Source organism: Talpa europaea, assembly GCF_964194135.1.
Source record: "Talpa europaea genome assembly, chromosome: 6".
NCBI lineage: Eukaryota > Metazoa > Chordata > Mammalia > Eulipotyphla > Talpidae > Talpa > Talpa europaea.
In genome coordinates this window covers 132,801,657-132,826,802 of record NC_140072.1, presented here as the reverse complement: position 1 = coordinate 132,826,802, position 25,146 = coordinate 132,801,657, and the positions used below count along the sequence as shown (strand labels likewise).

Genomic DNA, 25,146 nt, shown 5'->3' with positions numbered 1-25,146 from the left:
TTTGTTGAGTAATCTTCCATTTTATGAATTACCACAATTTGCTGACCTATAAGTACTTTCTCTCGGACTAACACCTAAGAGGCTTTGTGGGTGATAGGATGGGGTCTACTTTCTCTTCAAAGCAGAGGAGAGTTATATATTACACTCCTAACAGCAATGCATGAGTTTCAGGCTCCACAGCCTCACAAACAGCCAGCATTTCTTGTCTCTTGATGTATCCATTCTTAGGGCGTGCACGGCTAACTCAGCTGGCTTCACTTACTTCTCTGAGAGTAGCACTGAGTAGCCTTCTTTTGTCAAGTCTGATTAAGTCTCTTTCCTATGTCATCGGATCATTTGTCTATTTATGAATGAGCAGAAAAGGTTGTTTGTATGATTTAGGTACAAGTGATGGTCAGATATATACATTGCTGATATATTATCCTATGTGAGACTTTGTCATTTTATTAACAGTGTCTTCCGATAACTAGATTTTATTGTTTTTATTACAAGGCAGTTTCAATTTTAAAATAAGTATTTTATCAATACTTATTTTAAGGTCTATGCTCCTTGTCTCCCATATAAGTCTCAGTCTAACTTAAGTCTGTTAAATATTCTCATGTTTGCTTCTAGGACTTTGCTGCTTCCACTTTTATATTTGGTTGTGCCTAGCAGGTAGTAGAGCTCCAGTCATTATTTCTGTACATTTATTCCTTTGTTCCAGCATCATCTATTTAAAAGCCTTCCAGTCCTTATTGGCCTACCTTGGTGACTAGTGATAACTGTGGATTTTTTAAAACATAATTTTAATAAACTTTTTTTTTTAATTTCTATATTACTATAAAATATTACACACAATTTTTGAGACACAAAAAAGAAGTCATTGACACTTCGCAATGCTCCTGTCCTTCTCCCCCAGAGTCCCTCAATTGACAAATTTGGTAAAAATCGTAAGTTCATGTTCTTCTCTTAGTTGCTCTGATGTCTTCTAGCATTCTTTGCAACGTTTCAATGTGATCTAGGAGAGTATGACGTGTGTGATAAATGTTTGCAATTTTCTTCTGCAGCTTCATGTGTGGGTGTCTGAAAATGTCTGTAAAAAACCTCATTAAATGATTTTCCTCCTGATTTATAGAGTTATAAAATATACACTTAGCATCTACATATTATTTTTACATAACAAGAAAAAACACTGGGAAACAGCACTGGTACTATCTCTTTTCGTTAGTAAAGAAACTATAACTCAATGTAAAATCATAATAAATGCACATTAAAGTACAAATGAGTACTCGTGGATAGGGTGGTTAAAGGATTTTCCACAATACAGTTTTTACAGATTATATAATACGATATATTTGAACCATGTTCGTCAATTGGAATTTCATGAAACAAAAGCGCTGTGAGATGGTTTCTGAGAAGGAAGGGTCTAGATTCAATTTTATGAGATGTTGGGGTGGGCAGAATTAGTGGGTGTTCTTACTGTAGGATCTAGCAATGCTTTGAACAAACAATGGGCATTGTGTGTCTCTAAGAAGAGGACAGAGCAACCCACAGATTCTATCAGTTGGAGAAAAAGGACCAACTACAGAACAAACAAAGCAACAGGTCAAATTCAAGATACTCACTTCGAAAAACTGTTCTAGCACTAACAGGTTTTTTGGTTCTATTGATAGCAATAAAAGCTATGGTTTCAATTTTTTAAAAAAGTCATAAAAAGCCAACTTAGATTCTAAGAGGGTGCAAGGTCACAAATGGAAGACAAAGAAAGTGAAATTCATTTGTAATATTAAATTCTGGGCCAGTCTCTATGGAAAACAGTATGTGGTTTTGCAAAACATTAAAGATAGATCTGCCATAGGATCTAGCAATTCCACTCCTGGGTATCTATCTGACAAACACAAAATCACTAATTTGAAGGATATTTGCACTTATATGTTCACTGTGGCACTATTTACAATGGCCAAGTTATGGAAACAAACTAAATGCCCAAGGAAGATGAGTAGGTAAAGAAGATATGATTTATATACATAATGGAATACTACTCAGCTATAAAAAAGATATATGATGCTAAGTAAAATAAAGCCAGAAGGAAAAAGATAAATACCAAATGGTATCATCTATATGTGGAATACAGACACACATTTATACATATATCTATATATTTAAATGTTATAGCATAAATGAAAAATTCACATTAAGTCTTTAGAACATTGTCTAATATCTTTAATATCTAATGTCTAATAAATTGTAAGTGGTAATAAAAGATAGCTGCCATAATATTATATTATAATATTATAATATTGGCTATAAGCAGAGTTGGGCATTATTGTAATGTAGTTAGAGAACTATTTAGCCACTGCACATTATCCACAGCCTAAAGATAAAACAACATCATTCCCCGAGATGGAATTAAATCTGCCCTCTCCTAAGTGACTGATCAGTCGACTTTTCGTTGACAAAAACACATGCAGGAATACAACTAATTTCGCATTTGAGAAGATACATAACCAACAATCTACTTGAAAACTACAATCTACTTTATAACTGAATGGCGCACTGATGGCTAAGCCTGGACCAATCACGTGTGTGGAGTCAAACACTGCCCTGGGTGTCGTCTGTCACTTGGTGACACCAGCCCTCTGTCGGGCATGAAGATTAAATCTACAGCCTTTCATGGCAAAACAGGAAAGGTAATCACAAAAGCTGCCATTGTGTGGCTGCAAAAAATGTCCCTTCCTTTAAAAAATAAGGACATTGCCTTTGCCTCTGCATTTATCTATCAGCAGGGGACCATTATGTGGTGACAACATTCTGTTCCAAAAGCATTATCTCTGAATAATTACCTGCTACTTCTCTCCATGGACCACTGTACTGGCAGAAGCTCTGCTAATCTGGTGCGTGGCAGGATCCACAGACTGCATCTTATTATTATAAAAAATACCTTTGCCCTCCCCTACAAAAATCAGGGGTAAATGTGAGCTGGGCTGCAGTTAGTTCATTTCCAGCTCGTGAACTGGGCTGCAGTTAGTTCATTTGCAGCTTAGTGAAGGGAAAGTTTTTCCTGACCTTCCAGAACCACTTAGCAACACAGAGAATTTATGGGCAGCTCAGCTGGTTGCAGCCTCCAGGATTTGAGGGGAGTGGAAAGCTTTCCTGCCTGGTTCTCAGTAAAGTCACAGACTCCACAGGCGCAGGGACTGTGAGCCAGGTTCAGCCCTGGACAGAGCACAAATGCTCATCTTTCTTCCACGTCGTTCATGCTTGGCTTTTTTCTGGTCACAATCCCTGGCCAAGTCCAGGGGACTCTGCAATCTGAGCTTCCCCGCTCCCTCCCACAGACACTTCATTTTTTTTTGGAGTGACAGTCTATTTTGAAATATAAATGCTTTCAGGTGATGCTTCCAGGCTCAGAGCAGGAAAAATGGAAAGCAATGTAATTACTGGAGCATAGAATACAAATGTTTAGCTAGAGTGGCACCATGGTTTGGGAAGAGAGGGTGTTTACTCTCACTGAAGCAGAGATTTTCACATTTGAACAAGAAGAAACCCACAGAAGTACTTTATTCAAGTGCCATGATTCATAGATTCCTGCTAAATACAACATACATGTGAAATTTACCTAGAAGTTCTAAGCCAGAGCCCGCTGACCCAAGTCCTTCTCTCTTCAAAGGATCTCTCTAGAAACTGGGAGGGCTCTGAGTCACTCTGTAAAAACCACCACTTTGAATTAAAACAGAATTGTCTACATTGCTATTTGAAGTAGACTGCACAGGATCCACTTTACCGAGTCTCATGGGACACTTATAATACTGGTTCCTTCACTTGTTTAGGCAATCGAGTATTTTAAAATGTGATTTAAAACAGGCTTCAAAGGATAGAGTGTATATTCAAAGAAATATTATTACATTCTCTTAGAATTTTCTATAATCAGAACAGTCACCAGACGTGATCATACCCAGAGTGAAGGAGAACGGTCATATGCTAATTGCATTTAAAATCACGGGTGTCCCCAATGCTTGCTATGTGAAGGTTAACTGCAACTGTAAGCATTTGATCTTTGGTGGAGAGCGACTCACAGGTGAACGTTTTGCCTGTCCTCAAACAACATGATACAGGGTTTTCAGGCTTATGGGATCATCTTGTCAGGAATCTGTATGGAATCATACAAGAAGGAGAAACTAACTACACATATGCCCTTTAATAAAAATAGGGACATCATGTTTCACTGCACAAGCAGGAAAATATAAATACACCCACCTCAGCATCAAGAATATGTGGCATATATACATGATGGAATATTACTCAGCTATCAAAAAGGATGAACTCATGCCATTTGCAGCAACACGGAAGGAGCGTGAAGGGATAACACTAAGTGAAATAAAGAGAAAGATAAATACTGAATGGTGTCATTTATATGTGGAATATAAAGAAACCAAAGTAACTGTCAGATAAAAACAAACTTAAAAACCATTGAATTCCAGATTTAATTTTCTTTTCCCCTTCATGCTACAGAATATAGAACTAAACCACAGGAAGAAGGGCCTGTATTCATGGAAATAAAGATCTCTCACTCCTGGCCTGGAGATTCAGGAAACCAGCCTCTGATCCAACCCTTGAACTACCATCCATGACCATTTAGAGGAGACACTGGCTTCCTCTGGGTATTTGCTTAGTCGTTCCTTTCACAAACATTGCTCTTACCATTCAGCTAAGGACTGGGGCAATGCTAGCATGTAGACATAGAGCCAACAATAAGAGAGACCCCGGTAAACATTTATAGTGAAGCAGTACACACACAAAAACACAAAGTGTGCACGGGTTAAGTGGTAGCAGGGAGAAGGGTATGATCACAACCACACCCTTCTGGGGTTGGATTTCCCCCAAGAGATAAGGTGTCAGTGCATAGCCTAGGCAGAGAGAAGGACACACACAGAATACAAGAAGCTGCACTTGAAGATGACTGGAAGAAATAGAAATAGCAGCATTTACATCCACAAACAGACATCAGGTTATCAGCTGAAGAGGGAATGATGTTGACACCAGCATCATGAGATTGTGGGAGGATTAAGTGAGCTATATCAAGCACATAGTAAGTGATTTATTACATTTAATTATTTTGAATTCATGAAATCTAACTATGATGCATTAAATCTTTAATACTAGACACATGACATGAACAATACAAGTTGAATCCTACAGACTTCTGCATGTAGAGAAAGCTTAATTCACTAAACACTTAAATCTGTAGTATGCTTCTCAAAACAGAACAGGCAAAGAAAGAAAGGGGACTAAAAAACAGAACCTCTGCCTGCAAAACCCCTGCTTATTTATATGCCATTGTCTTCAACTATTGAAACATCCACCTCCCCATTCTGTTCTTTCTGATGCATCTTTGCTCCCAAGCAGCCCTTCCCCTTGAGCTGAGCTTGTGCATTCTCACTTAAGCCTGTGCTGTCTCTGCTTTATTTCCTTGTCTGATCGAGGCTTTGGGCATAATCCACCAAACTTTTCCACTTCCTTATTTCAATTATCTCCTCAAACCTTAATTTGTCATTACCAACAGTCTTTTTCCCTCTTGACCAAGATAAAGATCTGATTCTTCCCTGGGAGAAGTCAGAGAGAAAAAAAAAAAAATGTGAAAGGCTTTCTTTCTGTATTATCTTCAGTCCAAGTATTAAGACTCTGAAAATCTCCTGTCTCCAAAGCCTTGTGCGAGATGGACAAGAGCATTTTGAAAGATGGGATGAGACTCTAGAGGGTAGGAACACTTCCCAGTGTGTATGCAGAGCTCTTCACAGGCTTAGCATCAGTGGAGGTGGATCAGTTTCCTTATCTCTTTGAAAGTAGGGGAGAGAAACAGGAGGGCTCTAACCTGGAATTTTTATCATCAAAAATCTAGCTTTTTCTGGACAGTGAAACTACGACTTGAGGTCAGAATACATCCTTTGATGGGCCTCCCCTGTGGCGCAGGCAGTTCAGCGCAGCGCTGTGAAGCTGTCCACAGCCTCTGCAGCACTGGTTCCATCCCAGCCAGCCGGCAAGGGTCCCACATGGCGCAGCAGACCTCTTCTGTCTCGCCCACTGCTCCCCTCAGCAGTGTATTTCGTCAGTCTGCCTGTTCTGTTCCCCACTCTGTCTTTGGTGAATCCTCTCTCCCTCCCGCGCATCTGGCCTGTACCCCGGTTCTTGTATAAATAAATAAATCGTTAAAAAAAAGAATACATCTCTTCATGCCTGCAAGAGGTTCAGGTGAGAAGCAACATTGTATTTGGAAGCTGCTAAAGTGACAAATATTTCTCATTTCACCCATAATGCAGGAAGTGGAAGGACACTTGGCTACAGGCTCCTACGTATTCAAATCTATCTAAACAGATTCTTGTTAATAGTCCAGAAGGGTCTTTATGATATTAACATCTTGAAATAGAAAACTGCCAGGCTACCAAGATGTCAAAAGCCCCTTCGGGAAGCCTCACAGTGACAGCTGGGCTTCATCTTTATATGGCCATAAAGAAGGGCTGAAGCCATGGCAAGTGGTCCACCATTGCAAGTGACAGCCTTATGATTCTCTGGGGGAAGACAGCAAGGAAAGTCAGCGAGAGGCCTGGGCATAGAATCTCAGTTTTCTCTGCCTTGGGGAAGCAGCAAGGCAGCTCTTTCATGCCAACCATCCCAGAGACAGGTACCCTGACCACGGAGCTCATGACAATGAATCATCCGATTTCTTTGCCTGTGGCTGTCCCTTTCACAGTGCTGGGGAGGAACCCTGGAAATAGGGGACATATCATTTTGAAATTTTCTAAAATTAAGAAATTTGTACTGAATGGATTAAGATGACTTTTTTCCTATTTCACCTTGGTCACACTCCCCTGGATGGCAGGTGGCACTGGAATGACTCCAAAGGTGGCATTTTTGGAATTCAACTGGATACTGAATCAGGGTCCGCTTACCCTGGGTTTGTGGGGTATGTACTCCAGTGGCTTTTGGGACAGTGGGAATGGCTTCTAGGATTACTGCTAATGCCCTCTTGGGTGATAACAATGAAGCCCAGAGAGCTATTCATGATATTGAATGAATTCTAATGCCCAGCCTGCATTTGGGCAGTTGAGAAGAAACAAGTTGTGAAATACACAGCCATTTACAACAGATACATAAAATTAGAATTAAGTCACATTCTGGATCCTGTGTTTTCATGGTATTTGCCTTCTTTTAAAAGTGACATTTATATTGATTTCCTATTTCTGCCCCCAAATATATTCACCTTAACTAATGTTGTACTTGCAATTTGGAATATATTCAAAAGGACTCCCAAAATGTAAGCCTTGGAAAACTTGGATCTATTTATCTGCTCTGTGCAATGATCTGTACCCAGAATTATAATGTAGAAATGAAAAAAAAAATCAAGCAATAGTATTAAAATCTTAAAATTGTATTCGTAGACCATTTAATAGTATAATGGATTAAAGGATGTAATAGTTACATATCATGCTTGGCCAAAATATTTTAATTAGCATAACACAGTCATTAAAAACTATGTATCCAGATGATATTACAACATGGAATAAATTGACATCTCAGTGAAAAGAGTAGGGTATAAAATTGTTTTGAAAAACTGGTTTCAGTTATTTTAAAATAATGCAAGGGGAAAGTCAACCAAGACATTAGACCTTGGTTAACACCTTTATGCTTCTGATGAGAATAGTATGCCAGCAGTAAAAGAAATAAGACTTCTAAAACTATTCATGTTTTAAATTATGAAAAGTGGTAAAAATACAAAATCCACTCGAAAACAGGTTCTGATGCATATTCTAAAGACTATGTCAAAACATATGGCCACAGATCCATTTATTAGATTCCTCTCTCTGCTGTGACAATTACTGCAAGCCTGGTGGCTGAAAAATGGCATAAATATGTGACCTGGTAGTTCTGGAGCTCAAAAGTCTAAATAGATTTCTCCAGGTTAAAATCTAGATGTCAGCAGCACTGTGTCCCATTGGCATGCTTTAAGGGGCATCTACTTCCTTGCCTTTTCAAATTTCTACAGGTCAATTCTGTGGCTCTTCTTCCATCCAAAGTCGGTCGTGGACAGTTAAGATCTTCTCATGTTGAATCTCTGTAATTCTGACTCGTTTTCTTTCTCGTTTTTCACTTACAAAGACCCTTCTGACTATAATGGGCTCTCTCAGAAAAACCACTGTCATTTCCAGCTTTGTATTATTAATTGCACGTGCAACTTTTTTTTTCCCCTTTGCCATGTAATCTAACCTAGTCACAGGTTCCAGGAGTTAGGCCATGCTTGTCTTTAGACAGCCATTATTCTGTCTACTACCATTGCTAATGAATCGCCCTGTCCTGTGGTTCTGTCCTAGGGTTATACGTCTGAAAATATGCTCTCTCTCATCCTTGCTACACCATAAAGGCTAATCAGAGACACTCAAGAGTAATCCCAACCTGAAATGCAGTAAGTCAGTAACCAGTTAAAATAGTTATTTCTGCTCAGAGGGGCTCTTTGAAGTATTACAATCTTGCATCTCACCTCCTTGGCATTGGCCTAAGGTGGGGCAAGTTAGTAAACTACCCTCCCTTTATTTGGACACAATGATTGGTTCAAAATCTGTCATGGTTCCAAGTTAAGCCAATCAGTGGTTTTTCCTGATTTTTTTTTTCTTCCTTGAACTTCCAAGAAAGATACTATCATCTGCCTTGTCTTGGCACAGTGAAAAAATAAATTTAGGTGATGTTAAAATCTATGTTCCTCCTGCATGGGAAAAATCCATCTCTAGTAGGCAAGGTTGAGACCAAAGTTTTGAGAGAAACAGAAATATATGTGATGGGGCCAGTTGAGCATGGGTGTGTGATTTTGATAAACAGAAAGAGTAGAGAGAGTAAATGATAGGAATCTGTCTAAGATCATTTTCCATTCATCCTAAAGGTCATCTCTACCCTGTCCTTGGTTATGTGAGCATATGACTCATTTGATTGTTTCTGGTTGAACTGATTTCTGCTATTTGCATTCATTTATTAATTAAAATAGATGCAATTCAATTTTGTTACATCCCCAGCACTGTAATTAATGACTAAAGAATTAAAAACATAATCAAGAAAGCTGGAGTTTTTTCAGGACAAAAGGCCAAACAACCCTTTCTGTGTCCCAAAATGGGGGTTGCTCTGAAATGTGAACTGGGAGAAGAAATGTTACAGCTGTTTGTTACTGAGAACTTTCACCTATAGCCTCAACCATGATCTCTTGAATACTTTCCATAGTTATTGCCTACATTGAACAAATTTGGAAATGGTCTAATTAAACATCATTTCACACAGGGGAGCTAGTTTGTAATGTAAAGTAAAACACTTGGACTCAACCAGAAGTGATAAGTAGCATCAGCAAGTGACACTAACAGCTACCCAAATTGTTCCTTGCTAGTAAACATCAGGGAGATCCTCCTTGTCATTAAGTTGCCAGTGTAATTAACCACATTGAAGAAATAAATGAAAACACAAATGGATCTATGCTGAACAGTAACAGCCCAGGAGGCAGGCCTTGAGTCATCCAGGATTAATAACCAGCAATAACCGCTGCTTCATGACCTGAGGCTGCCCACTTGACTGCTACCTCAGGATGTGACCTCTGTCACACTGCTTGAAATCATCTTTGATAATTTAACCCTTCCAATACATTTCCCAGACTCATATGGGCATTAACTAATTACACTTAAAACACCAGTTATACCAGAGTTGAAGGCTGACGGGAAATTAGTTTATAGAATGGCTAGATCTTAGTTCAGAGGCACATAGGCATTGAACATGCTCAGTGAAATAAGCCAAAAAGAAAAAGAAAAATACCGGATGGTCTCACTCATAGCAGGAATCTAGAAAACTTAAATAAGGGACCAGGAAAATGAATAACTATAAGAAAGTGAAAATCAAAATCAACAAACAGCTATGAACAAGAGACACTTTTTGGGGGGTGGAGGGCGGGAGGGGAGGGATTGGGGTCAGAATGGGGGGATTGCAATTGTATGGGGAATATAAAAATAAAATTTATTAATTAAAAAAATAAATAAATACCTATTATGTGCTGGAAAAAAAAAAAAAGAAAGAAAATATTCACCTGTATTACCTTCTAAAAGCTTTCATGCACTGCCTTTTACTTGGTCTTTATCTACCTGGAAAAGTTTTTATATAATATGTAAGAAAAGGGTCCTACTTAATTTTTGTTTATATGGATATTAAATTATGTTAGTACTATTGTTTACCCCTAAATATGTCAATAAATATCTAGTTCATCTCTTCTGAAAAAAAAAAGAAAAACAATTTAATTTCTTTATGAAATTTTGTATTTGTTAATACAAGACTTTGTAATGGGAAGGGTATCCTTAAAACTAATCAAAATGAAACTTGATTAGCATACAAATTAAATTCCCTTCTGTTCCTGTTCCTATACTCCTGTGATTTCTAGAATGACAGGTTGTATTCTTAAGCACAGTCAGTCCTTCCACACTTATTAATCAGAATGGACAACTCTCATGGGTAGAGACTAAAACCTAAAACATTATAGTAGAAACGTCATTCTCCTCTGAGAGAAAAACAGGAATGAATTTTTCTCGGCTTGAACGTTAACTGCTGTTTCTAATTATCCTAATAAAAAACTTCAGTGGTGAGTTGTCATGACTAAGAATAGAATGGTTTTGGGTGTGATCCATCTTTTCATTCCAAACTTGAATCTTGTGGACAGAGTTTTAAAAAGAGAAGTCAGATCAAAAACTCACATACAACTAGGTATCATGACATATTTGTCTACTTGAGTATGATTTGGACTATTTATTGATTCAATTATAAAACTATGCACTATATGATTTGGTCACATTGTGTTTTAAGTTCCTTAATATTCTGGTGTGACATTTGTGTAAAAGTATTTGTTTGGGTTTTATGCCGTGCTTGCTAAATCACTGCCACCTCTTCAGTCCTCTAATAACCTGGTAAAGGAAGCTATGGCCATTTTCATAAAACTATAGAAAGATGAGTGCAATGTATTTGTGCCACATCAAGAGGTTCTCCTTGCCTTTAGGCAACCATAGACTTCCAGAATTGCAGGATTTTCAAGTTGAGATCTCTCAGATATACAATTCCCCAAATGTTCATTACAATACAAATCATTCTGGCCAAGGAAACTTCAAACAACTGCTTTCTGAGATAGTCTATGAGGGTTGCAAGCCGATCTAAAGGTTCTGAGTCACTGACAACCATGAAAAGTCATATTTGAGAGCTATAAACTGCCCCCTCCACACACACACATTCAAACCCAAATTCATCATATTTACGCTGGAGACTGATTTAAAAATACAGATTCTCACTCCTACCTCAGATACACAAAAACTGACATGGAACAATTCCTGAACAAACACACCAACCTTTTGTGGCTTCTATGATTTTCGGTTTGGAAAATTATTCTCCCCCTGTGTTCAAGAGCTGACCTCCACCCTGATCCCATACACACCTGCCATCCCCACTGCACAGCTTCCCCACTGACTCAACAGAGCATCAGAAAGGGCCCCACAAGACAGCGATTTTCACTGTTGTTAAGTACTCCCCGAAGCCCCGTTTGCTCCGTGGGAAGTAGGACATAACCAAAGTGTCCCTTCTGCTGCAGGATATGCCCATTATACAAGGCTGCAGAGCAGGAGTCTTAATGTGCCTGCATTGCCGCACCACCAGGGAGTCGTTAGAATACCTGATGTCCAGGACACATCGCAGGCAAATTAAATGAGGTAGGAGCTCAGTCCCGGTATTTTAAAAATACTTCTTCAACAAACACTAAGTCTCCTCTGTGCATCCTTTAAGGACATAACCCACCTGCTTTTATCTTTTTTCATGGAAACTTCATCACCTAAGTCTAAAACCTTGTATAAATCACAGTTTTGCTGTCCCTCCTGCTCCCCCCACCCCAGTTTCCCTCATTTCTGTTTGGCACCCTCTCAATCCTCAGATCTGGCCAAACAAACAAGATCCGACTCTGCTGGTGTCTCCAGTGTCCACTTCAGTCTTCTGTCACATGACCTGGATTTCCTTCTCCCGGCAGTAATGGAAATTATTTGTTTTCTCATTTAACCTCTCTGACCAAGCTCACCAGAAGCGCTATGGAAGCCCTGACTTTGTTGTCTTATTTCATATTCTTTCCTTAGCACACAAACTGACTGAGGTACAAAGTAGAATCTCAAGAAATATATGTCGAATGGGTGAATATTTTCCTGATTTTTTTTTATTCAATTCTACATCCTTCAGTTCATCTGTTTTGCCATCTACTTAAATTCTTGAAGTCCCTCACAACTGCCTATTAGTTTTAAAGTAAACAAAGAAATGTAACTGGGAATGTCATCTTCTAATTGTATTTTGTTGAGGTGACACTGATTTACAGCAATGTGCATGAGAGGGGTACAGGCTTACACCTCTTCAGATGTGGGTTACCACACCCACCACCCGTGCAGAGGGGACAAGGTCAGATGATACCAGATTACTTCACTCTTGTGTGGAATAGAGGGAAACAAAACAAAGGAATAGAGAAAACTAACCCAGAAAACCTTAGAAATCTGACTGCAGAATTTAGGTTATCAGAGGGGGAGCGTGGGGGCAGGGAGCAATGTGGGGAGGAAGCATAAGGGACTGTGTGGTACGCATTTCTCCTGAATTGAAACAGATAATTTCCTTCCACCAACTCTTGTGGGTTTTGGCATATAAAGGACAACTAGCCAGATTCTAAAAAGAAGTTCTGTAACAATAATAATACCACGTATTGCTAGCCAGGGAAAAGATTTGAGAGGGATAAATAAGGTTAGAGTCTCAATATCCATCATCACCTCTAGAACTGGGAGAGAATTGTCAGTGCCGGAGGCTGAAAACAATGGTTATCTTCTGTAATTTCCAATTTATGTGCCTATAGCTTTATTTGAGGAGAAATCTCTTAGTATAGTAGTTCATGTGTTTAATTTATAAATATTAATAGTTTCATATTTAAAAAACCAAAATCCAAAGCATTTCCACTAATTCTGTACCATGTTCACCCCATCATTAAATCAAAAAATCATAAATCAAATCATTGCAAGTGAAAGAGCAGCCACACTCTGCTTGTATTTTATTTTAAATTTCTTTTAAATACCTCCAGTGCTATACAGGGTCTTAGGAAGAAACAGAGAGAAGTGCTTGCAAAGGGGTGAATGTCCTTGTAAAGAACTTTACATGTGACCTCAAATATTTGCTATTTCATCCTTGGTACCATTCAAACCTTAAGTGCCTCCTGTCTTTACAATGCCAGACCATTTGGTACTATTTACAAGCATCCACATGGCATGGATATTTTAAGCATCAAAGAGGCCAAAATTATTTAGAAACTTAAATAAGAAGCCAAAGAATCCTGCCTTTCTTCCTTTACCCAAATAAAAGGCATCACATGGGAAATAAATATTTATAGAGAATCAAAATCTCATCTATCTTAACTGTGATATTCCAAATGAAAGAATGCCCTAGCTCAAGAATACACTGTTCCGTACAAAAACAGATACTTGGTAGAAAGCAGAGTCTGGAAGGACAGTTTGGTTAGACCTCTGATTCTCATGGGGAATAGTTAGCTCTATCTGTCTAATTGGTTGTGTAAAAACTAGATACAAAAGCGTGTCTCAAATGAAAGACATGGCGCCATGAGCAAACATAAACTGAATCTGAAATGACTCAAGGGCCTTTACTACAGAGAGAAGAGAGGGAAAACAGAATGAAGAAGCTGTGTTCAAAGTCACCTCAAAGTGTCTTGCGTAGTGTTAGCCTGCGTCTCTTACTCCTGAGAATAAACCTAGGCTCCCTCATACCCACATGGTACCCCAATGTCACCTCACTGCAGTTTCACATTCCTTTGCCATTTAAAACATGTCGGTATGCAATATACCCCCAATCCCAGTAATGGGACCCTCAAAATAGTAATCGGGCAGTTTACTGCTGCTGCTTCACTACTGTGCCAATCACCATGTTAGATTTGCTTTTGTCTTCTCATATTCTGTCAGGAGATAAGTAAGTATAGATGATTTGCGGTGCAAGAAAGAGGAGGACAGACATGTGACAGGAGCCAACATATTTGTCTTATTCATGGAAAGATTTGAATCTTGGTGATTTTAGTTACATGAAACTTGTTTGAGGAATGACACTATGGAGCGGGCACTCGGAGAGGTTAACCTGGAATTTCTCTAACATGGTTTCAGCCCAATTACAATCCATACTTACAATGTATGTCCTTACTAACAACAAACCTCATGAGAGAATTATGAGAACATATTGCCTTTTGTCTCAAACCCATCACATCACAGAGAGCGGGGAGTGGGGGGTAGGAGAGATGACATTTGCTCCCAGGCTATCTCCCCCCACTGTCTTATTCTTTATATAGAACAAGAGTGAATTTGTTTCCTGTTCCGTGCAAAAGTCATTCTTGTGTTAACTCAATGTTTCTCTTTATGCTGTTCCTTCTGCCTGAGGCACTTTTTTTCTAAATCATCATCTAATGTTACACATCCCTGCAATTCAATTCTAGCTTCCTCACTTCATGAAGTCATATTTGCATCCAAGTTTATTTAGAAATTCCTTCCTTCAAAATACACAATCCCTTCTCCCCTACTCTTGTCACATCCATCATAAGTGTTTGGCACCAGGGTCAGCAAACTTTTTCTGTGAAGGATTAGATGGTAAATGTCTCTGTCTCTGTGTGCCGTACACTCTGTGGCAATATTCGACTCTGCCATCATAGCAAGAACACCGCCCTGTGTAAATAAATAATATGATTGTGTCCTAATAAAACTTTATTTACAAAAACAGAGTGCAGGTCTGCTGGCCCTGGCCTCCCGACCCCAGATTTAGGATAGTAATGTGGTCAGTAAATAAGAGATTGATTAAATTTGAAAAATGACATTGCTAAAGGAAGTGATGCATAAGTTGTATGTTCTAGGATAATTATTTTTTTAATACATCCATTATATAAACGGCACTATGACCAGACCTATCAGTTTTCAATATCTCATATATCCAAGGGGGAGTCATGGGATTTGAATCAGCTGCTGACCCTAAGGCTGAGGCAAAATGATGTCAAACTCACTGATTTTCAAGAAGGAGGTATGTAGAATGTAGGATGCCATGAATGTCATGGCTGATGGCTGGGCCAGATTGAGCTCTACTCATTGCATCTGGTTTGCTTGTTCACATTGAATACAATAAAGTGAATTTTTAGGAACATAATGGTATCCTTCACTATGTGCTTAGTGTTTTTAAGAAATAAATACATAATTATAGTAACAAATTTGTCACAGTTGTCACACATTTCATTTTAAGCGCACTTAAAGAAATTGGGATTGAATTCATGTCCAATTTTCTATTTTCATTACAAATACATTTTGACAATATTTGTTGCAGCCTTTACTAGCAAGTTTTTTCAGCCAAAGGATTTCACTGGTTGTCAATTTACCACGTAAAAATTATGTATGCTGTAATGAAAATTGTCTATTTATTTGGATCAATTCCTATCTTTGATAGGAAATGATCTGTTGCTTTAGATTAAGATTGTTGATAGGAACATGAAAAAAAAACAGTTGGGGTAATGAGGCTTTCTGGACTATGGATTAGAAAAACTTAGGTAAATCAAAATATATGATGTTTATTGTTTTCCACTGAAATATTTCTAGCATTTTTTAAAGTTATACAAAATTATTTAATTCAGCTTTTGAGTTTTTTTCTTTTGCTCTATGTTCTGTTGACTATAAAAATAACAAGGACAAAGACAAGATAAAATAAAGAGGAGGAGATAAGGAATATAGATAATGACCCATTGGGGAGGGGAGTCCCTGAATAATCACCTTGAATGTGGCCTTCTTTCCTGTTTCACTGAGCTCTTTTCAATATTTTTTGTGGTATTTCTCTTCAATGTGTACAGATTATGCTTTTAGTTTGGTAAATGTAGCTTCATCATATGTCTGAGAGATTTAATACTGGACTTAATCACGATCTCTTAGCACACTTCTAGTTTCTCTCAGATGACCATTCTTAATATTTATTCTTAAAAATAACAAATTGTATCATGGAAAAATAAGAAAAATACACTAGCTATCTCTCACATGTAGAAAATCACCTAAACTATAAGTTCATTTGTCTCTAAATTTTTAATATAATGCAAGTGCAAGAAAATTATCATGGGCTTCACATGTTCATCTTTAGGAAAATCTGGCAAACACTATCGCCTCTTTTCCTAGAGAGTCACTAGCTTATTTAGGGACCAGTTATAAGCTGTAGAGACTTTAAAGTGTGTTTTCTGAAAATACTCTTCAAGGTACGCGTACAATTATGATTTTTTCAAATCATTCATTTCAACCTTTCATAATAGTTTACAGATAAATAATAAGCTTCTCTAGTTTTCTCCTAGGGAAATCGGGGTTCTGATGAGTGAAATGATTTCTCAGGAAAGCATCACAAAATGTAGTACTTTGAGAATGAAGACCCAGGATTTAGGACAGCCAGTTGAGGTGCCCACCAGTGATCAAAGACCCTTTTTCAAAGTGCTATATCTGCAAGTTCAGTGGCTTTGGGTGTTTGAAAGTAAATGATCAGTAGGAGGACATTTAAAGGATTAGTTTTGCAGTTTATGAATGATAACTGCAGCTGCGGTTACAAGAGTGAAGAAAGCAATTATAAGGCCCATCGGTCCTCGGCCTGACAGCCTCAGCGGCTCACCAGCTTGGGTCAAGGAAAAAGCCTTCTGCTCTAGTTCAGGGCACCTGTACCTTTGGCCTCCTCACGAAGAGGAAAAATGTACCAGCACACCCTGCCCCAGCACATCCTGTGGTGTAAAGGGTGCTGGGGGCACCGTGATTAGTTCTCCCATCATCTTGATCTTCTTGTCTCAGCACGATCTTTAACAAAGTCATAATAAGTAATGTTTATATTTCTGCAGTTTTGTGAAATAAAGGATGTATATACAGTTTAAGATATTCTAATAAGCTTTCCTGAATCCGAAGAAAGCAAATAATAAATAAGCTCTTCTCTGCCTAGATTCCTTTTACCATGACGGGTTATTCCATGAAAATAGAGCATGTAAATATGGCAAGAAGAGAGCACTGTAGGTTCAAAGTGTGCTCAAAAACCATAGGAGACTCCCTGGCGATCCATAGGCTGATTTCCAGTAATTCATTGTCCATAACATAGCAGTGTACTGACTTGTTGCTAGCAGGATTAATAGTTCACTTCCATTTTCCCCGTTTGGTGCATCACTAGACGCAGGATCATTTCTTCTAGACAAAGAAGAGTGAAGAACTTAATTTTACAGGGTCATTTCCCTTTTAGCTGTGTTCCTTAACAGCTATGCTGGAAGAGCCATGTTTAGTGCCTGCCTATTCCTGGTCCTTCAGCACTGGTAGATGCAGGGGAATCAATCGATCAGGACACTGAGAATAGAGTAAATCTGAATCCCACTTTCCTCCTTGAGGCAAGGGAGATTATATCCATTCCCCTTGAAAATTTCTGGGTATTTCCTATTGCAGTTCAGTTACAAAAAGATATTTAATTAGGCTCCTGAGGATTTTAAAAATATAATCAAAAGCACAATGGGTGGTATGGGGCTTAGTCTAATATGTCAGGAGGTATACCATCAACAAAAATGTAAGTCCATAATGCTGTATGGTTAACTGAAGCATGACATTGAACAGCAGGTCTCTGGAGCTTACTCATCTTCCATAACTGTAACTTTACTGACATTGAATAACAACTTCCTCTTCCCTCTCTCCCATCCCCTAGCAACAGAACATTCCATTTTCTGCTTCTAGATGTTTGAGTATTTTAGATACCTCTCATGTTAAGCATTCTTACCAATGCACAACAAAGAAAGCAAAGGGACACCGGACATTTTGGGAGGTGGTGGGTGGTTTATTACCTTGACTGGGGTGTTAGTATCACAGGTGTGCACATATGTTCAAACTCATCAAATCATATACAGAAGCTATGTGCAGGGTGTAGTGTTTCAAATTCACGTCGATAAAGCTACAATTTTTTTTTATTAAAAATTAAAAGACTCTCCCCCCCCAAAAAAAACACTCAAAAATACATGTTTGGAGGATTACTATTATCTTTTAAAATGTTTTCTCTATTTTAAATAATAGCATCTCTGTATACACAAATCAGAAAAGTAATGATTCAGTTGTTCCCCCAAAACAAAACAAAGTAACAACACAAAGTAAAAAACAAAAACACACACAAAAAAAAGCCTGTATCATGGGAATCACTCTGATAAATAAAAACAAGAAAATTTAAAGATGTGCTTTGCCGTTACAAGGAAGAGATGAATTATGATTTGACTTGAAAAATCTCCAGATGGTGGGAATTTGGCATGCTATTACTCTTTGAAAGTATGGCTCTAGATAAGGGAATTGAACTCACTTGCTTAATTCATTAATTAAAGGGTAATAATTGATAAAAATGAGGACATGGCTTCTACTTTCTAGAAGCTACGATATTGAACAATTAGCCCGAATTCATCATTGTTCCTCCACCTTACACGTTCCCTGGTGGGGATGTTTGGTTTCGTGTGTTTAAGGACTAAAACATATGCAATATCTCTTAGGATAAGTCTGATAACAGAAAACAAAAGGGCCCAGAGGAGCAGCAACAAAAAACACATGGGATTTCAGTACCAAACAAAAAAGTGACTTAAATACAAGGACAAATGATGATCAAAGAAGGTAAATACTGAAAACACAAGTTTCTGAATAATAATGCCTGCAGCAAAATAATGCCTGCACTCCTTTTGATGATGACAGAAGTCAATGAAAAGATTTGATAAATGGTAAAAGTTTATAACGCTAAGAGCAAAATATTTTGAGAAGAGTTCATTGGTTACCTGGTAGGGGAAGGGAACCCCTCTTAAGCTCCTGGCAGGAAGATATGCTGGTGCAATTTCTCTAGAGGATAGAAGTTGTTTAGGCAATGTTTTCTGTTGAAAGCTTTACTATATTTTTACTCATTTATATGAATACATTCCTCATATAAGAACTGAAGACTAAGGATCTATGCAAATATTCTGCTACAAGAATGTAAATGATATTTAGAATATAAAATAAAAGATAACTTAGATGTCTAATGAAAGAGAATTTTTTGCTTTTTTCATGGATCAGAGGTCTAACATTGTTAAATTGTCATATTTTCTAAATATTAATATTTTATTTCAGTGCATTATCATCACACAAAGAGAGATCATAAATATTCATTTGGCATCATTTGAATGGAGCTCCTCTCCAAGAGGCCATAACCATAACAGGTCTGGTTCTAAAGTATTGGTCTTTCGGTCTTCTCAGTGATTAAGTTCTTTTGCTTCTACCAAATCATGGAATACTATGAAACCAGATCAATGATTTTTCAGAAAAATGTTTATAACAAGGAAGTATATCCACTTCTGGCTTTTGCTATGAAAGATGACAATTGTTCAAATATCCAATTTCATTTTCTGTAAAATGAAAAAAAAATGATACCTCTTCCTACCCTGTTTGGTTTGGGGGTATTAAAAAGTCAAGCATGCCATGCTCTTAGCATTACCTACTTGCTGTTGATAGAACAGCATAAATGCACCACTGGTAAGGTGTATACACATCTGTATTTATTTTGACTTAAATATTGAAGCTGATAAGATATTCATGTGGTTATAAACCTTTATTGCTTTTAGGCTTATGTCTTGGCTTTTGCTATGATTTTTGTTGTGTTGGCTTGTTGATTTGCTTTGGTGTAACTGTGGTCTCTATGAATGTGGAAAGGTGTATGAGTCAGGAACTCTGCTGCAGTAACAAATAACCCCAATATCTTAGCAGCTTAGAAGCTCAAAGCTTTATTCCTCTTATATTACAAGTCCTTAGTGAGTTAGCAGAGGTTTTGATCATCCTCATTCACGAGCTCGCTCATGGGTCAGTGACCATCTCATGCCAGGGGGAAAGCAAAATAGCAAATATCTCACTCCTTAAAACCTCTGTTCCAAAGTGACCCATGTCCTGTTGGCTCAGATTTTCTGTCCACAGTTAGACACATACTCAGAGGAGAGCCTTGACAATAACAAATATATATTATAAGCTCAAAAGAATTTTAAATCTGATGTGTAGACTATCATAAGCCATTTTAATTTTTTGAGCAGAACAGTGCTATAAGAATAGAGAAAGTTGTCCCCAGACCCAACCCCTAGGAGCAGAAATTAGGAAGAATTACTGTATGTCCACGTTGACCATAACAGAGTTATTTAAGTGAAAGAAAAGATATTATAAGCAGCATAGGATAGAAATCAAAGAGTCACAGGATTAATAGAGAATCAAAGACATCAGCTCTATGACTCTCCTACCTTAAAGAAAATGATCACACTTAGCCATCACCACCAAAGCAAGCATTCTTATCTAATTTCTGGTGGAAGAAGCTTTCATTTGGCCCACAAGTGGACTGTTCTGAGGAATCTTGGTAGAATCTACCAGAAGGCTTTTTCCTTGACCCAAGCTGGTGAGCCGCTGCTGGGCCAAGGACGGATGGGCCTTGTAATTGCTTTCTTCACTCATGTAACCACAGCTGCAGTTATCATTCATAAACTGCAAAACTAATCCTTTAAATGTTCTCCTACTGATCATTTACTTTCAAACACCCAAAGCCACTGAACTTGCAGATGTAGCACTTTGAAAATGAGTCTCTGATCACTGGTGGGCGCCTCAACTGGCTGTCCTAAATCCTGGGTCTTCATTCTCAAAATACTACATTTTGTGATGCTTTCCTGAGAAATCATTTCACTCATCAGAACCCCGATTTCCCTAGGAGAAAACTAGAGAAGCTTATTATTTATCTGTAAACTATTATGGAAGGTTAAAATGAATAATTTGAAAAAAATCATAATTGTATGTATACATGGAAGGATATTTTCAGACACACTTTAAAGACTCTACAGCTTATAACTGGTCCCTAAATAAGCTAGTGACTCTCTAGGAAAGGAGGCGACAGTGTTTGCCAGATTTTCCTAAAGATGAACATGTGAAGCCCGTGATAATTTTCTTATACTTGCATTATATTAAAAATTTAGAGACAAATGAACTTATACTTTAGGTGATTTTCTACATGCGAGAGATATCTAGTGTATTTTTCTTATTTTTCTATGATACAATTTGTTACTTTTAAGAATAAATAGTAAATAAGAACGGTCATCTGAGAGAGATTAGTCTTTAATCTTTGTTACTTTGGTGGATAATGGGCTTCCTCCAGCACAATAAGGAAAATATTTTATTAATGCTGGTAAGCTAATGGTTCTTGACTTGGGTTGCTGGTGAAAGATGGGACAAGTCTGACATGCTTCTGAAATTGAAAACTCCCTTCTGCATAGCCTACTCTCCTTCTGGTAATCATTAGTGATAAATATCAGGGTATGGAAATACATACGGTGCAAATAATATTGGAGACTTTGGGGGCTTTCTACATAAAGAAAAGTGTAATCAGTGAAAAGAAAGACTAACAGATAATGGCAAAGAGGTACAGAAATTGGAAGCTTCATTCACTGGTGGTGGGAATGTGAAATGGTGTGTCCAACTTAAAGACAGTGTCGCAAGCACCCAAAAAGTTAAGCAAGACTTATCCTATGACCCAGTGATACTGCTCAGTCTATACACAAAGAAATCAAAACGCAGGTCCACAGTGAGTGTTGAGTATGAATGCTCAGAGGAAATTACTCATGATGGCCAAAGAGCAGGAACGATCCAAATGTCCATTGAGGGCTGAATGGATAAATAAGTGGGGTATGTGCATACGAATATGTGTTAACCCACCATAGAAAGGGATGGAGCACAGACTACAACAGGAAGCAACATGTAAGCCCTGGAAATACACAAAGCTATATGCAAAAGACCACGTATTTAATAGCTCCATTATATAAAATATCCAGAGTAGGAAAACGCCGAGGTGGGAAGTATGTGAATGGTGTCTAGGGGTTGAGGAGAGGAGAGAATGAAATAAACTGGTAAGAGGTGCAAGAGGATTTCTTTTTGTGGTGACAAAAATGTTCTGGAATTAGACAGTGGTGATGGTTGTGTAATCCTGGGAATATATAAAAACCACTAGCTGGACTCCTGAATTCTATCTCAATAATACTACTAACAAAAGCCCTCATTTTTAAAGAAGAAAACCATAATAACATAAGATTAAATTTCTGATCAGACCTTCAGATAAAGGAAGTCTCTCTCCTTTTCTCTTTTGTGAACAAAATTTATAATAACTGCTATTACTAATTCCTCCAAAAGCATGTTTCACATTAACTTGTGTTTTCAGGTAGGAGGTAAAACTGTATTTCTTATTTTGAGGAATCATCACGAACCATCAAGAATTTCCTCTAGATGAATTCTTGCTTCACCTCCAATTTGTACTTGCTGGGAGGTGGGGCTCCACCTGGGCTGCGCCTTTCCTACATAGCAGATGCCCCTTCAGAGCTGTCTGTTTATAGGACCCTTCCCCAAAGCCACACTCCCCTCCATACCACAGGATTGGGGTTCAGAATTGCCAGAGGACAACTAGATGGTCTTATTCAGAAAGCTTTGCGCAACTATCCAAATTGTTTGATGTTTTTAATGTAGCATTAAAGTCAACTACAGGCGAACAGACCTCAAAGCTAAAGTGCACTGATGGGGGTGTGTGTGTGTGTGTGAGTGTATGTGTGTATACACACACAGGACACAGAGAAGGAGAAAGAGGGACTATATTTCTCTGTACTTCACTCATGGAAACTGGATTTGTTGTTAGTTTTGAAAAAATTAATCTTCCATCATGTAGAGATCTCAGCTACTTTTAGGTAAGATCTATATATTGATGAGGGCATTTTATTGCTCTAGTAGTTATACTATTAAATAAACTACAAGTGAACACACATGTCCAACAGAACATGGAGTCACCAATGTCAAAGCACTAACCCACCCTGGGGAGCTGAATTAGACAGCACCCAATGGACACGGTGATGAGGAAGATCCCAGGGGGTGCCCTGGGTGGTCTTTCCAGAACCTCACCCCAACAGCCAGACACACTGACCCTGGGCAGGAAGACTTAGGGGAAGGTGGAAAGAGGCAGCTGGGGACAGCAGGACGGCGCAGACGACCCTTGCACGCATCTGTTTGCTGGACGCCCGCCCAGCACCTGCTCCTCTCTGCTGGGGTGCAGGCCAGCCCGCAGGGCCCGGACACCGTGGTCCCCTCACCGCGCTCACCTGACAGGTGCAGCCCAGGGCACCTCCGGCGCGGACCAGCGCCCGCTGCTCACACTTGGGCTCATCGGCAGTGACCACGTTCAAGAGCCTCAGACTCCCAGGGGCATGGAGGGGGTTAAGGGACAGACGGCCCATTGTGCGGATGCCTGTGCCCCCGTTCACCCACTCTGATGATGAGGTTGGTGGGTTTTTACTCGTCACAGGTCACCACCTACTTGTTGGCTTGATAAACTGCAAATAAACTGACGTTGCTCAAAGACACCATCGGGCGGAGCACACAGCAGACCACGTGTGCATGGAACCCTCAACTCCCGAGCCCTGAGGGTGGCAGAGCTACCCGGCTTACCCCTTCCAGAGCAGGGCAGGTCCGAGTTCCCCCGGCACTTCTTGGTGCTCTCCTCTGCCGACAGCGGGCAGGAACGCGGGTGCTCACACTTCTTCCCATGCCAGCCCGCTTTGCAGTCGCATCTTCCACAGTTACACTGCCCGTGACCTTCACAGAGAGTCATACAAAAAATAAATAAGTAAACGGGGTGATGTCAGAATTAGTTTTCATCTCAACAGTATCACACAAGTCAGCATCTTAACAGACACAACATCAAACATAAAGACAAAGGCACATTCCCCGCTCCAGTTCTTAAATTGCTGCTTTGTATGAATTGATCATGAAGGATAAAGAAAGGCCACAGCCCCAGACGGCTGAGCAGGGCCTGAGGGCTGTGACCTTGAATCTGTCAAAATCCAGGTGCGTGAGAATGAACTTGGGGTGCTGGGCTGAAAGGGGGAGGTTGATGGATTTGGCAGTTATGCATGTGGAGGAGAGCATAGAAAGTGGAAAACAATTTGATACTGAAACAGGCTCATATCCTGGGTCCCCACCCTTGATTCTCATGACCTTTTGACTGCTAAGTCTGTAGACTGAGGGACCCTCAGCTTCAAACCAGGAACCTGTGTGACGCTGACAGCCTGGAGGACTTGTTTGGCAAACACGCAAGAGGGTGGTGGGAAAGGTTGCAAAGAACTGAGCCCCCATCATCCTCAGGGAGAGCAAACACCAGCCTCTATTGTCCATCAGATAAGTAGGCAAAACCCGACTCCCTGACCCACAGATATGGATGATCACATGATAATCTCTTTGAAGTTTAGTTTGTTCATTTTTTTAAGATTTATTTATTTATGCAAACAAGAGCTGGGGTACAGGCCAGAGGTGTGGGGGGTGAGAGGATTCACCAGAGACAGAGTGGGGAGCAGAACAGGCAGACTGGCTGAAGTACATTGCTGAGGGGAGCAGCAGGTGAGACAGAAGAGGTCTGCTGCACCATGAGGGTTGCTCCCTGGCCGGCCGGGGAATTGAAATCTTGCTGCAGAGGCTGTGGACAGCTTCATAAGTTGTATCTTAACCCCTTGTGCCACCAGGGAGGCCCTGTTCATTTTTTTTTAAGATTTATTTATTTATACAAGAGCTGGGGTACAGGCCAGAGGTGCAGGAGGGTGAGAGGATTCACTAGAGACAGAGCAGTGAGCAGAACAGGTAGATGGTCCAAAATACACTGCGAAGAAGTTCCCGGCCCTCTTCTCAACCCTCATGTAAGTGAGAGGGAAATTTGCAAACAGAGCTATATTGCAAGTGCACAGAAAAATAAAAGTTCTAAAGGAGTTTGTAACCTTTGAGTACAAGCAATTCTGCTACTTTATAGGAGTGAGGAGCTTTTAAATTCTTGAAGACAAGAGGTTTTATTCGAGGACAGTGAGCTCTGCCATGAGGAACCAGGACAAAACAAGAACTTGCTGCCATTCGTGGGAGACTTGTTGACATTCTAACAATACAAGTGAAATACAGAGTTAGATTGAAAGGCCAGAAAAACTGGAAAAATTAGAACAAAACATTCTGTGGGTGAGGA

At 39.2% G+C, this 25,146-nt stretch overlaps 1 protein-coding gene across 2 annotated transcripts in view; it reads right to left on the bottom strand.

Annotated features, from left to right (window-relative positions):
* ITGBL1 (integrin subunit beta like 1) overlaps positions 1–25,146 on the bottom strand; it is a gene marked incomplete at both ends in the record, with an annotated part of 147,762 nt that overhangs the window by 51,069 nt on the left and 71,547 nt on the right. For both annotated transcript variants that reach the window (XM_084234580.1, XM_084234581.1), the window contains one exon: positions 23,592–23,738. In XM_084234580.1, the coding sequence (XP_084090706.1) occupies positions 23,592–23,738 (147 nt within the window). The remainder of the gene's footprint in view (positions 1–23,591; positions 23,739–25,146) is intronic.